At 35.7% G+C, this 14,489-nt stretch overlaps 1 protein-coding gene and 4 non-coding genes across 6 annotated transcripts in view; all 5 read right to left on the reverse strand.

Annotated features, from left to right (window-relative positions):
* The window catches only part of kcnh6a (potassium voltage-gated channel, subfamily H (eag-related), member 6a), an 89,477-nt gene that overhangs the window by 13,793 nt on the left and 61,195 nt on the right, over positions 1-14,489 (reverse strand). For both annotated transcript variants that reach the window (XM_030141114.1, XM_030141113.1), the window contains exons 7-10: positions 11,721-12,146; positions 9,704-10,121; positions 8,272-8,471; positions 349-601 (exon numbers count right to left, since the gene is read on the reverse strand). In XM_030141114.1, the coding sequence (XP_029996974.1) occupies positions 349-601; positions 8,272-8,471; positions 9,704-10,121; positions 11,721-12,146 (1,297 nt within the window). The remainder of the gene's footprint in view (positions 1-348; positions 602-8,271; positions 8,472-9,703; positions 10,122-11,720; positions 12,147-14,489) is intronic.
* On the reverse strand, positions 1,874-1,945 carry trnac-gca (transfer RNA cysteine (anticodon GCA)). The gene has a single exon. It is a non-coding gene; the product is annotated as a tRNA-Cys (tRNA).
* trnac-gca (transfer RNA cysteine (anticodon GCA)) lies at positions 4,147-4,218 on the reverse strand. Its single transcript has one exon. It is a non-coding gene; the product is annotated as a tRNA-Cys (tRNA).
* Positions 5,623-5,694, reverse strand: trnac-gca (transfer RNA cysteine (anticodon GCA)). The gene has a single exon. It is a non-coding gene; the product is annotated as a tRNA-Cys (tRNA).
* On the reverse strand, positions 8,158-8,229 carry trnac-gca (transfer RNA cysteine (anticodon GCA)). Its single transcript has one exon. It is a non-coding gene; the product is annotated as a tRNA-Cys (tRNA).

Below are 14,489 nucleotides of genomic sequence, written 5' to 3' on the forward strand. Positions count from 1 at the left end.
TATTGTGGTATTAAATGTTCATAACACTCGATGCCTCTGTGCGCCTGATAACGTGGTTATTGTTTACAGCCCATTGTCTCTCCTTTCATGTCACGTAGAATTAAATGGGTGACGGCCGCTATCATTGATATTTATCACTTAAATTATACATTGATTCATCTGATGACCTGGAACAAACTGTGTTCCCTGCGTGAATAAAATGATCATCACTGGTAGAATCGAAATAAGAACTACTTGAATACAAATCTGATGTACTTGTGCAGCAGGTTTACTTGTAGTCGAGTACTTTCACAGTGTGGTACTAATACTTGTACCGGTGTAGTGGGTGTACTGGTGGCGTGTGCTCACCCAGTATGGCCACCACCACGTCGTCCCTGAGGATCTCTATGGAACCTCTGGAGATGAAGTAGAGGGCGGTGAGGATGTCCCCGCTGTGGACCAGAGTGTCTCCGGGGGGGGCGTGGGTGGTCTTGAATCTCATGGCCAGAGCCCGTAGGCAGCCTTTGTTGGCCCCCCTGAAGGCTTTACAGTTCTGCAGCAGACTGCGGTTCAGGTGGAGGCAGATGTCGGCCTGGAGACACTCAGGGAACCCTTTAAGAACCTGCAGAAAAAACAACAACAACAAAAGGACCAGTTAGAACTCTGAGGAGCAGGTTCAGGTTCTGACTTTAACTCCTAGGAACTTTAACTCCCAGAACCAAGGGAATGAGAATGGTCAATTAAATTAAATTAAATTAAATTAAATTAAATTAAATTGGATGGGATTAGATTAGATTAAATTAGATTAGATTAGATTAGATTAGATTAGATTGTATTACATTAGATTAGATTAGATTAGATCAGATAAAATAAGATAAAATAAGATTAGATTAGATTAGATTAGATTAGATTAGATTAGATTAGATCGGATTAGTTAGATTGGAATGGATTTGATTTGATCAGATTAGATTAAATTAGATTAGGTTATCTTGGATAGATAGGATTGGAATGGATTAGATCAGATTAGATTAGATAGGATTATATCATATTATATTATATTATATTATATTATATTATGTTGGATTACATTACATTACATTAAATTATATTGGATTACATTACTTAACATTACATTACATTAGATTAGATTGGAATGGATTTGATCAGATTAGATTAAATTAGACTAGGTTATCTTGGATAGATTGGATTGGAATGGATTGTCTTAGATTTTACTGATCCCACAACAGGAAAATTCAACAGTCAAGGCTCCAACAGAAATGCTTGTACATGTTATTTTCACTCACCATTTATGGTCAAATGTGTCTGTTTTATGTGTTTTAATCATTTAATCTTGTAACTGTGTGTTGCATTTGCTGCCGCTTATCTCAGCCAGGACTCCCTTCTAAAATAGTTTTTTTTTTTTATCTCAATGGGATTTTTCCTGATTAAATAAAAAAATAAAATAAAATGCAAGAAAAAGTGTGCATACATAAAGAGAGTGCAAAAAAAAAGACAGTGCAAAAAATAATATAAAATCTAAATAATACCAGTACTGAGAACCATACAGACTATATACACATTTACATCATTGGAGTGGACGGTACAGATGAGACACACAGAGCAGGGTTCCACTGTTGTGTCGTACATTCCGATAGTCAGATGAATGAAAATGTAAAGTTCCACAGTTCAGGGTATGAGAACACTGTCAGATTGATTGAGGCAGGGAACACAGGGCAGCGGCTACATGTGATTATCTGTCCTCACATTGAATTGGCAGGCGTTAATGCTGCTCTCTGGGCGGGTCATGCTCTGGTGCCGTTAGCCCAGATATGACGCACGTCGTCACTATAAACTGGGTCTTCCAATGCAGCTAAATGTGTTGGTTTTAATAGGAAGGGGGCACCCAGAGTTGAACTGGGGACCTCTTGATCTGCAGTCAAATGCTCTGCCACTGAGCTATACCCCCTACAGATGTGATAAACAAAGTTCACCCTTTAAACCAGGGGTGTCCAACTCAGATCCTCAAAGGTCAGTATCCTGCATGTTTTAGATGTTTCCCTCTTCCAGTACACCTGAAGGTCGTTTTCAGTCTTCTGCAGAGCTGGATGATAGGCTTATCATTTGAATCAGGTGTGTTGGAAAAGGGAAACATCTGAAACATGCAGGATACCAGCCCTCGAGGATCTGAGTTTGACATCCCTGCTTTAAACCCTAAGCCTAAAATGCTCCATCTGGACTTTTTTTCTTATTTTGACTATAAAAAGGTTAGAAAATATAATGTCAATGGCCCCTTTTTTATTGGACATATGCGCAAAACTTCACAGATATTTACTAAATGTTGAAAAAACAGAAGTGTGCAATGCCGTTGTTGTTATTCATTATCGCAAGATGTCACAAGAAGTCATTCACAGTAAAATAAATAATAAAGGAAAATCACAACACCACCACAAACAGTAGAAAAAAAAAAGGTGTAAAAAAAAAAAAGCCCAAACTGTTGATTTTTATTGTGAGTCAATAGTCGCTTTTCCATTGGCCCTCAAATTGCACAAATCTAACTTGGACATAAAAATTTACCTAATGGAAAAACGACAATTTTGCCAAAACTCATTTTTCGATTAAAAGTTTTTGCATTGGCAAGAGATGGTTTTTCAGGCAAAGCGCAAATGGCATATCACGCACAACTGCAATGGAAAGACCTTCTTCCGCAACTAGAGTCACGTGAATAAAAAAAAAAACAACAAACAAACGGATGTTGACGGACATTACAACAAGCGAAGAAGAAGAGTTTTAAAATAAACATGTCGTGGTATGTGTGGACACACCAGGAAACCCAGTCATTTTAGTTTAGTACGAGATAGAGGGGTAATATATAATAATAATGAATATATCTGTAAATCAACACCATATTTACATTTGTCGCCATGTTTACGGAACAACTTCTTGTGTCATCTCGCGATAATAAATAAACAAATCATCGAATTTGTGATTTAATGGAAAAACCGACATTACGCACCTGTTTTTTCAACATTTATAAATATCGATAAAATTTTACATATATGTCCAATGGAAAAGCAAGATCTATTCTATTGGCACGTTTTGAAATGTTTCCTATTGAGAAAACAGTTGAATTTTTATGAGTATTTAAATGAAATCATACATTCAGAACGCTCACCACAGACACATCAGGGGTTAAAGGGTTAAAAGCATAAACAATACCTCACACTGAGTTCAAAACCAAATTTGTTCCAAAATTCACTATATTTCCTGATTTCCTTTTTTATGCATGATCTTGTAATGAAATATCTTACTAACAGCACAACAGAATTCACAATAACATTACATGAACATCAGCTCTGGTGCCTTTGTAAGCAAAACAAAAAAATAGCACATTTCAGGCACAACAGTTGTTCTTTTTTTTTTTTTTCCTATTATTTGATTTTTTGTGTATTGTTTATCATTATTATCATTATTATTATTTTTCTATTGTTTGATTTTTTTATTTGTGTATTGTTTATTATTATTTCTATTTTTGTTTCATATGTTTTGTATATACTTTCTGTGTGGAGTTTGCATGTTCTCCCCGTGTCTGCGTGGGTTCTCTCCGGGTACTCCGGCTTCCTCCCACCATCCAAAGACATGCACTAATAGGTTAATTGGTTAATCTAAAATTGCCCATAGGTGTGAATGTGAGAGTGATTGTTTGTCTCTATATGTTCAGCCCTGCGATAAACTGGCGACTTGTCCAGGGTGTACCCCGCCTTCGCCCCTATGTAGCTGGGATAGGCTCCAAGCGACCCCCGTGACCCTAGTGAGGATAAAGCGGGTTCAGAAAATGAATGAATGAATGTTTTGTATTATGTCTGTGTCTGAAATAAACTAACCTAACCTAACATTAAATCCACTATATGTAGTACTTCTACTTTCATATATTTGATAAAAAAAATTGCATAAAATAGTCAACAGTGTCTAGAATAAAGATCTGTGAAGTTGTTGATGATGTAGAAATGCTGTAAATATGCGCTTCAGAAGCTAACATGTGCGATAGCCGGGGTGTTTTCTGCACATATGAAGTTGATTAAATGTTCTGTTTCTGCTGAGTCACCAGTTGAGCTGCTGTGATTTGGGATTTTATTGACAAAAAGCTGTGAATGAGTCGGATAAAGCCAGAGGGGGCACCCAGAGTTGAACTGGGGACCTGTTGATCTGCAGTCAAACGCTCTACCACTGAGCTATACCCCCCACACAGAAGTCTGTAACACTGAAGAAAAACTGAAAAATTATTCAGATTTGGGCGCTTCTATGAAACTGGGTTTATTTTGGTATCTGGCACTTTTCCAGCTTTTTAGACCCAATAATAAAGGAGAAATTCTGACATATTTCCACCCAGGATGTACCTAATGATGACCTCAGATTAAGGTTATTATTGTTAACGAAAACTAACGAAATGACGAAAACTAGAATTGAAAAAACATTTTCGTTAACTGAAATAAATAAAAACTATAATTCAAAGAAAAAAAAAGATCACTAACTGAAACTGTATTGTGTGTTTACAAAACTAACTAAAACGTATAAAAATTAGGGATAAAATTCCCTTCGTTTTTGTCTTTGTCAACGTCGGATTGCCACGAAATTGATTTATTTCCCTCAAGCAATTTCAGCTGCTGACACCATATGATATTTAAGGGTCCGTCACTTGTGTTCACTTGTGGTTTCCAGTCGTCTTCTGGTCCCCACTCTACCTGGAAACATGGAGACTAAAGTTGGGAGAAAGCAGCAGAGTCCTGTTTTATGTGAATACGACGGCGAAGATGTGAAAAAAATAAAACTAAACTAAAACTAAGCATTTACAAGAAAATGAAAACTAATAAAAACTAGCAAACCTGCTCTAAACACTAATTAAAACTAACTAAATTAGAGAAAAAAAAGCCAAAACTAAATAAAACTAAACTATAATGAAAAATCCAAAACTATTATAACCTTGCCTCAGATAAATGAAAAAAAAAAATTATACTCTTGTTCTGAGCCATTCCATAAATAATGAATTTTTAATAAAATAATCAGACCAGAATTGGGACATTAAATCTCCCTAGGTGTCAGTGCATTAGATGTGAAAACGTGTGTAAATGCTCTTCTATAGACTAAATAAAGACACTGTGTTCAATGTATGGATCCTAGTGGTTTTTCTAATCCACATGTGGGTTTTTCATCAATCTTAGTCTCATTCCAAATTTGGCGTGGAACCCATCGTGTCCACTGGTGTTACATGCAGAACCTGCCCATTAAAACATACAAGTTGTGAGTGATTTTGCAACAGCGGACATTTTTGTGGAACACCGCCTTGGATAATTAGTTTGATTCCCAAAATGTACCCGTGAGAGACTAAAAGGATATTCAAATGTATCCCTCATGTATTCCTTTTTCCTAGAGCCATTAAATGTGATGGAAAAAACTAAGAAATCTCAGTTAAATCATATTCTGTTTTTTCTATTATGTTCATTGTTGCACTGTGGGGCCTTAGTTTTTTGTATGTGATGTACATAAACTGAGTTTGACTAAACTGGTAGAACAGTAATGTAAAGTTCACATTAATTTGACTATAAACTGGGTCTTCCAAAGCAGCTAAATGTGTTTGTTTGAACCTGAAGGGGGCACCCAGAGTTGAACTGGGGACCTGTTGATCTGCAGTCAAACGCTCTACCACTGAGCTATACCCCCTACACTAACACTGACTCAATATCATAAATACACTCAAGCATTTATAGATCATTGTAACGTCAGTGGATATTTTTTATTGATAGTCTTTAATTAATTTATTCATTCATTTTAAAAAAAAGTCTCTAATTGTAGACATTTAATGGTTCTATGGAAGTAGAAGCAAGTAAATAGGCTTTAATTCAACTGAAATGGAAGGAAAAAATATTATATTACTGGAAAGAAACTTTGCATGCAGTGACACAAAAAAAACACATTCATGCAACAAACACAACGAAAGGAAAAAAAACAACGCTGTCCATCTGTCACTGAAGCTGTTTACTACAGATACAGAGACACATACAAATTAACTTTATTTATCTCCAGGGGGAAATGAATGCCTCCATCAGCTCAAGAAGATTAAAAAAAAACAAATAAGACATCAGCCATCAGATGTAATGTGTTGTACAGTCTGATGACAGTGGTCCTGCATCTGAATGAGGAGTCTACAGCTGTTTGTCTGCTTTATACGTGGGGGTGCAGTCCATAGCTAACACAACTTATGCTGACGTGAAACAAAACTGAAACTTAACATGCTTTCAACGTCCCACTCCTGACTTCTATGCCTCCATTATACAGCGGATCTTAGACAGGAATGTCTGCGGTCAGTGTGTCTGTTGGTAATTGGATTTTCTTTTCAGAACAAAAGAAAAACTAGTGGTTTCTTGATTTTTGTTTTAAAATAGAAGAATTAAGATTTAATTTTTAGGTGTTTTTCTTTTTCAGTGTCAAAATAGATAAACCAAATTTAAAAAACAGATTGATTTTTGGTTTCTCTTTCTAATAACAAAAAACAAATTAGGCTATTACGTGACAGAAATGGAAAAACGGACCAAGAATGCCTGTTTTTTCATTTTCTGAGACCAGATGTTCTCATTTTTAAGGAAAGAGGGCTAATGCCATCAAGGTCACAAAGATTCTTATGAACGATGGGTTTGTACGAAATTTGGAGTTTGTAGACATTCCAGGAGGGAGCATGTCTACGATGTCCAGATTTCATACGAACTGGAAGATTTGTGCAATCCCATCGTTCGTAAGAATCTTTGTGACCGAAGCATTAGCGCTCTTTCCTTGAAAATGACAACATCTGGGGTCAGAAAATGAAAAAAAAACAGGCATTTTTGTTCTGTTTTTCCATTTCTGTCAGGTAGTCACTTTCTTTTTTGTTATTAGAAAGAGAAAATGAAAATCAATCTATTTTTTAAATTTGTTTTATCTGTTTTGGCACTGAAAAAGAAAAATGCCTTGAAATTCAATTTAAATTCTTCTATTTTAAAACAAAAATCATTAACCACTAGTTTTCCTTTTGTTTCTGAAAAGAAAATCAAATTACCAAAAGATACACTGACCTCAGATATTGTCATTTTCAAGGAAAGAGCGCTAACGCCTAGGCCACAGAGATTCTTATGAGAGATGGGTTTGTATGAATCTTCCAGTTCACATGAAATCTGGAGTTTGTAGACATTCATGGAGGAGCACGTCTACGAAGTCCAGATTTTGAAAATTTAATTCTGATTCCTCTATTTTCAAACAAAAATCAATCAACCACTAGTTACCTCCACCAGGAGGTATTGTGATCACTCTGCTTTGTTTGTTTGTGTGTTTGTTTGTTTGTTTGTTTGTTTGTTTGTTTGTTAGCAACTTTACGGTAAAACTATTCCACCCATCTTTCCCAAATCTTCCCCACAGATAGGCCTAAGCCCTGGGACCAACCCATTAAATTTTGGGCCAAGTAGGCCAAAGTTCAAGGTCACAGCAAGGTCACAACATCTACAGTTTTCCTATCTGTCATCATTGAGCAATTTTCGAAAATTCATAAAAATTCAAAACGACTTCAATTAGCCTCCAATTGAATCCACCCATAGCTTAGAACAATATTTTGTATCTGGCACTAAATTGTCCACATCCACTGTGGAATGTGGACTCTGTGGACATTTACATTTAACATTGAAAATCCCATTTACCACACATTTAAAATTAGAACTCAACAAATATTGATGTGAATTGAATATAATTGGACAGACACATGACTGGTACCAGCTTCAACTTTTTCTGCTGTATGGAACAACCTGGAAACTGTTGAATTTAAAAAGAAATAGTCGATCCACACATGCACACCGTTCAGGGTGCTTGGCGGAGGTTTGTGTTCTCTGAACACTTGTTTTTCTTTAGTTTCTGAAAAGAAAATCCAATTACGAAAAGATACACTGACCGTTACTGCCCTTCTAAGAGTCTTTTGGTGTCAAACTTATTGCCAAGACGACTGTTTAATAGTAGTGGTAATGTGCAGTACTGGGTGGATGAAAGATTGCTGCTACATTATGCTTTAAAAACATTTGCGGATATATTTTTTATGCATGATCTTGAAATTAAATACTTTTCTGACACCACAGAGCTGGTTTAATATTAATGCTTGTCATAAAGCCGAGGGGGCACCCAGAGTTGAACTGGGGACCTGTTGATCTGCAGTCAAACGCTCTGCCACTGAGCTATACCCCCCACACCATGACCATGACCCAGTATGTGACAGGTTGGACTCACGGCGTTCATGTCGATGCCGTTGGTGTAGGACCAGGCGTGTTGGAAATACTCCTCCAGCCTCTGTCTCAGACCTCCTGGAATCTGGTGGAAGCGGATGAACTCTTTGACCCTCAGCATCTGGGTGTGGTAGCGCGCCGTCCCCGAGTACAGCCGCTGGATGATGGCCGACACGTTACCGAAGATACTGGCGTACATCAGAGCTGCGGGACGGAGGACAGAGACGATGGGAATGGACCATTAAAACCCCTCCAGTCTGACTGGTTTAACTGGGTCCAACTACACTGACAATTAAGACAAAGTAGGAAAGAATTCCCCAAGAACAGAAAATATAAATACTGTGTGTTAGCGGCAACAGCAACCATATGCAACAGTTTCAACAGTTATATTTGTTTTTTAATCAGCTGATGGTATTAATTAAATTAGTTAATTTTACAGAGACGATTTGAGCCATTACAAAAGAAGTAAGTGTCAGTAAATACAGTTAGAATTTTTTCTTAAGTACTGAAATTTGAAATTATACATGAGTACGTCACCTTGGATGTAAATATTGTACTTTTCACTGCATTTGAAGTTTCATGTACGCTCAGGTAACAGTTTTTCATTGTCTTCCTGTAGTTGATCAACATTTGTCTTAAACTGATCAAACTCACTAATCTCTGTAAAATTCCCCATGATTTTCTGGAAATGCATCATCACAAAGTTGAAAACAGGCTTGATTTTTTTTTTTTTTTTAAATGAAATATGATGATCATATAGAATATTATGCACTACTGTAGATTAAACTATCGAAAGTTGTAAAGTGTTTAAAATTAGCTTAAATTTAAACACCTATAAACATCTATAGAATATTAATATTTGTTAGATTTCAGGTTCTTTTCCGTCTGACTTACAGTACATTTACTGAGCATGACACAGATGGAGAAGATCTTATAACAATAATAATAATAATAATAATAATAATAATAATAATAATAATAAACTACATACATTTACCTATATTTTGTTGATAATATATGCTAAGTCTGGTTTATAATATTAATTTTTGTTAGATTTCAGCTTCTTTTCCATCATACCTACATCCAATGAGCATGATGTAGATGGAGAAGATCTTATAATAATAATAATAATAATAATAATAATAATAATAATAATAATAATAAACTACATACCTTGAACTATATTTTGCTGATAATACATGGTAAGTATGGTTTATAATATTCACTTCTTTTCCATCGTACTTACATCCAATGAGTATGATGTAGATGGTGAAGATCTTATAATAATAATAATAATAATAATAATAATAATAATAATAATAATAATAATAATAAATAAATAAATACATACGTACATACACACCTTGAACTACATTATACTGGTAATACATGCTAAGTATGGTTTATAATATTAGCTTCTTTTCCATCGTACTTACATCCGATGAGCATGACGCAGATGGAGAAGATCTTCTCTGGGTTGGTGTTGGGTGAGACGTTTCCAAAGCCGACGCTGGTCAGGCTGCTGAAGGTGAAGTACAGCGCTGTCACATACTTGTCTTTGATGGACGGGCCTGAGGTCAGGTCGCTGTCGTTGTAGTGTTTTCCGATCTGGTCCGCCAGGTTGTCCAGCCATCCAATCTTCATGCCTCCGATACGAGCCGAGCCGGTGCGCTCCACGTTACCGATGGCGTACCAAATACAGGCCAGCCAATGAGCGATGAGGGCGAAGGTGCACATGAGGAGGAAGAGGACGGCGGCGCCATATTCGGAATAACGGTCCAACTTCCTGGCCACTCGGACCAACCTCAGGAGACGGGCGGTCTTCAGAAGTCCGATCAGAGTGGTGGTCTGAGGCTGAGGGAGGAGACGTCAGATCAGTAAATTCAGTTTAATGTGGAGGGAAAACAGGAAAGTCTGGAATTAGAAAGCAGTGCACATTTAGGAACTAGAGCACAGGTGTCAAACATACGGCCCATGGGCCAAAACCAGCCCGCCAAAGAGTCCAATCCAACCCCTGGGATGAATTTATGAAAAAATACTGTAAAGATATTAACGATCAAGGATGTTAAAATCATTTTAGTTCAGGTTCCACATTCAGACTGCAGACAAATGTGGCCTGAATCCGATTTTTGTGCCCATATGTGACCTGTATCCGATCTGTTAAAGAACAGCAAAAATCCAAATTTTTCAAATCCGACCCAGGCTCCTTTCATATGTGGTCCCAAATCCGATACGTTATTTATTTATTGATATTTTTCAATGCTACTTCAGTCTGAATCACATTTATCTGACCTTTACATCACTGAAATGCGACAAATGCATGTGGGTCACTTCTGGGTTGCATTCAGTTGAGACTCAAAACTGATAGAAGTCGCATTTAATGTGGAAAATGAAAAAGCGCACAAAAAAATCGGATTTCACCCAAAAATCTGAATTGTGCATTAAGACCTGCTGCCTGAACGTAGCCTAATATGACCAGTTAAATACAATCCATAATAAGCTATAAATAATGACAACTCCAAATTTTTCTCCTTGTTTTAGAGTAAAAAAAAAAGTAAAATTACATGGAAATATTTACATTTACAATCTGTCCTTTCACAAAGAATGTGACTAATCTGAACAAATATGAACAATATGATCTCAAGTGGGCCAGACCAGTAAAATAATAACATAATAAACTATACATAATAACTCCAAATTTTTCTCTTTCTTAGAGAGCAAAAAAGTAAAAGTGCAAATACTATCATAATACCCTTTAAATAACAGTAACTCCAAAACATTATGTTTTTTGTTTTAGTGTGAACATAATAAAAATATTTACATTTAGAAACTCTCCTTTCACAAAAATGTGAATAATCTCAACAACCACAAACAACCTGAAATTTCTTACAAAAAATAAGTGCAATTTTTATCAATACTCTGTCTGTTATTAAATGTTTTGTGAGATTTCTGTGATTTGTAAGTTGTGATGCACACGTGTAAATGATAAACTGAGACAGAATATTGTTAAAATTGCACTTATTTTTTGTAAGAAATTTCAGGTTGTTCATGTTATTCACATTTTTAAAGGATCTGCGATAGATATCACATTTTCCTTCATGTAATTTCACATTTTTTCCACTAAAACAGAAACAAAAGTTTGGAGTTGACATTATTGAGAAGGAGGGTCTAAGGACGGGGGATGCCCTGGACACTACTCATTTTCTTGCTGTTCATTTGACTGTTGTTTACTCTAACTGACTCTGTAAAGCCCTTTGAGATAACCTTGTTGTGATATTGGGCTATACAAATAAAGTTGAATTGAATTGAATTGAATTATTTACAGGTTGTTAAATTATTATTTCACTGAACTGAATGTGGCTCCTGAATTAAAATGAATATGACACCCCTAATTTAGGACAATTTAGAACATCCATGACATGACCTTACTTTTTTTTTTTTTTTTAACCATACCTCCTCCGATCCTGACCGGAATATGAGCAGGTCAAAAGGAATGGCGGCCACGATGTCGATGAGAAACCAGCCTTTGAAGTAGTGCTGGGCGATGCGTCCCGGGTGACTGACCACCTCGTCGTTGTGGTTCACGTAGGTGGTCCTGAAGTTGATGAGGATGTCCACGATGAACATGACGTCCACCACCAGGTCCACCACGTTCAGGGGGTTACAGGTGTAACCGCAGGTTCTCCTCCGCTCCTCCTCCACCTCGTTGAGGAGGAAGGCGGCCGAGTACGGCGTGAAGATGGCGGTGTAGATGACGAGCAGCAGGATGATCCAGTCCCACACCGCCTTGAAGGGACTGTAGTGGAGGATGGTCCATTTGTGGATGCGAGGAGCCTGGAGTTTGTACTCGGGCAGAACATCAGCACCGAGGGACAACACCTGAGGACGCACAGGATGCTTCAGGTGAGACATTTAACCCTTTAAGAGTCTGTTTCAGGTTCATTAAAGCTGCTGGGAGTATGTGTTTGTGTTCCTTTTCTTCAGTGTTTTTGTTTTACTGTGTGTTTTAGGGTCAAAAAGGTGGAATAACAGAAAAAGACAGAGAGGAACTGAAGTTTGACAGATTTTACTAAATAAGGCACTAGAATGAACATCAATAAGAGATTTAGAATGTTGAACATCAACTGTGAACTGGAACACACTGAACAACAACAAGGATTTGAATTTAGACCCAGTAGTTTCTATTTTTGGCTCTTTTTTTCTAAATCAGTCCAACTGCTTTTGGACACCTGGTTGAACTCCATAAAGCAGTTACATGGTCAAAACTCTGGGAAAAAAAAAATAAATTAATTTGACCTTTGGGGGAAAACAAAAAACAAAACAAAACAAAAAATAATTTTATATATATATATATATATATATATATATATATATATATATACAGGGTGGGGAAGCAAAATTTACAATGAACATTTAGTTGTTTTTTCTCAGCAGACACTACGTCAGTTGTTTTGAAACCAAACATATATTGATGTCATAATCATACCTAACACTATTATCCATACCTTTTCAGAAACTTTTGCCCATATGAGTAATCAGGAAAGCAAACGTCAAAGAGTGTGTGATTTGCTGAATGCACTCGTCACACCAAAGGAGATTTCAAAAATAGTTGGAGTGTCCATAAAGACTGTTTATAATGGAAAGAAGAGAATGACTATGAGCAAAACTATTACCAGAAAGTCTGGAAGATACTATTAAAGAAGAATGGGAGAAGTTGTCACCTGAATATTTGAGGAACACTTGCGCAAGTTTCAGGAAGCGTGTGAAGGCAGTTATTGAAAAAGAAGGAGGACACATAGAATAAAAACATTTCCTATTATGTCAATTTTCTTGTGGCAAATAAATTCTCATGACTTTCAATAAACTAATTGGTCATACACTGTCTTTCAATCCCTGCCTCAAAATATTGTAAATTTTGCTTCCCCACCCTATATATATATATATATATATATATATATATATATATATATATATATATATATATATATATATATATATATATATAATTGGTATATTTTGGATTAACAATGATGAAACGATGTTTTTTTACAGATATTTTATGATAATTTTAGATTTTTGTGTTTGAGTAAAAAAAATAAAATTATATTTGTGCATAATCCATGAAATTTGCTTTCATGTATACGTAGAAGTTTTCATCTTTTCTTGAAATCTGTTTTTTTTCTAGGCACTAAAGTAGGATTATTTTGTTTATTTTGCTTTTTGACAAATGGTTGAACTCCAAAAACCAGTTACACAGTCAGATCTTGGTAAAAACTGTAAAAACTGTATGAAAAATAATAATAATAAAAAAAGGAAAGTCACCACAACACTGTAAACAACAGTAAAACCAAAAAACAAAAGGAAAACAGTGTAAAAAAAAAAAAAAAAAAAAAAAAGCCCAAACCATCTATTTTTATAGTGAGTCGGTCTCACTCACTGCTCTGTGTTTTGCCCCCAATTTCACAGGCAGCAAGGGATCGACTGAGCATGCTCAGATGTCTATGAAAAGAACAATGTCTGTTCTATCGGCATGTTTGAAATTTTTTCTTATTGAGCAAATGGTTGAATATTGAAATGAAATGTTCATAAACTTGATGCTTGAACTTCAGCGCACAAATGCATTTAGACAAGGTTCATGTAAACTCTCAAACTCAACCACAGACAAAGACCCAAAAGAGCAAAGGCAGAGAAAAAAGGTGTTGTTTTTAACAGAAAGTCTGTCTGTCACTTCCTCATGAACTTCTCCACAATGTTCACAGTTTTTATTTGTTGTTAATTCAGGAGAAAATGTGTCGGCATGAATGTATGTTTGTGTCCTGACACAGTATGTCACAGACGATCAGTGAGGTTTAATGAAAACATGATAAGATAAGATAAGATAAGATAAGATAAGATAAGATAAGATAAGATAAGATAAGATAAGATAAGATAAGATAAGATAAGATAAGATAAGATAAGTGAAGTGCATTATGTTTAAACAATAGTTAAGATAGGATACTATAAGTTAAGTTACAATGTAAATATGCAAATAATATTTAATTTCAATTCTATATTTATATAAATATTTGTATAAATACCAAATTCTTTTTTTTTCTCTTTTATTTCATTTTTGCACTTAGTTGTTTGCTGCTGCTGATAACTCTGAAATTTCTCCACAGTGGGGAAAAAAACTCTGAAGTTAAGTATAAGTAAAGTAAAGTATAAGTAAAGTAAAGTAAAGTA

Source organism: Sphaeramia orbicularis, chromosome 8 (genome assembly GCF_902148855.1).
Source record: "Sphaeramia orbicularis chromosome 8, fSphaOr1.1, whole genome shotgun sequence".
NCBI lineage: Eukaryota > Metazoa > Chordata > Actinopteri > Kurtiformes > Apogonidae > Sphaeramia > Sphaeramia orbicularis.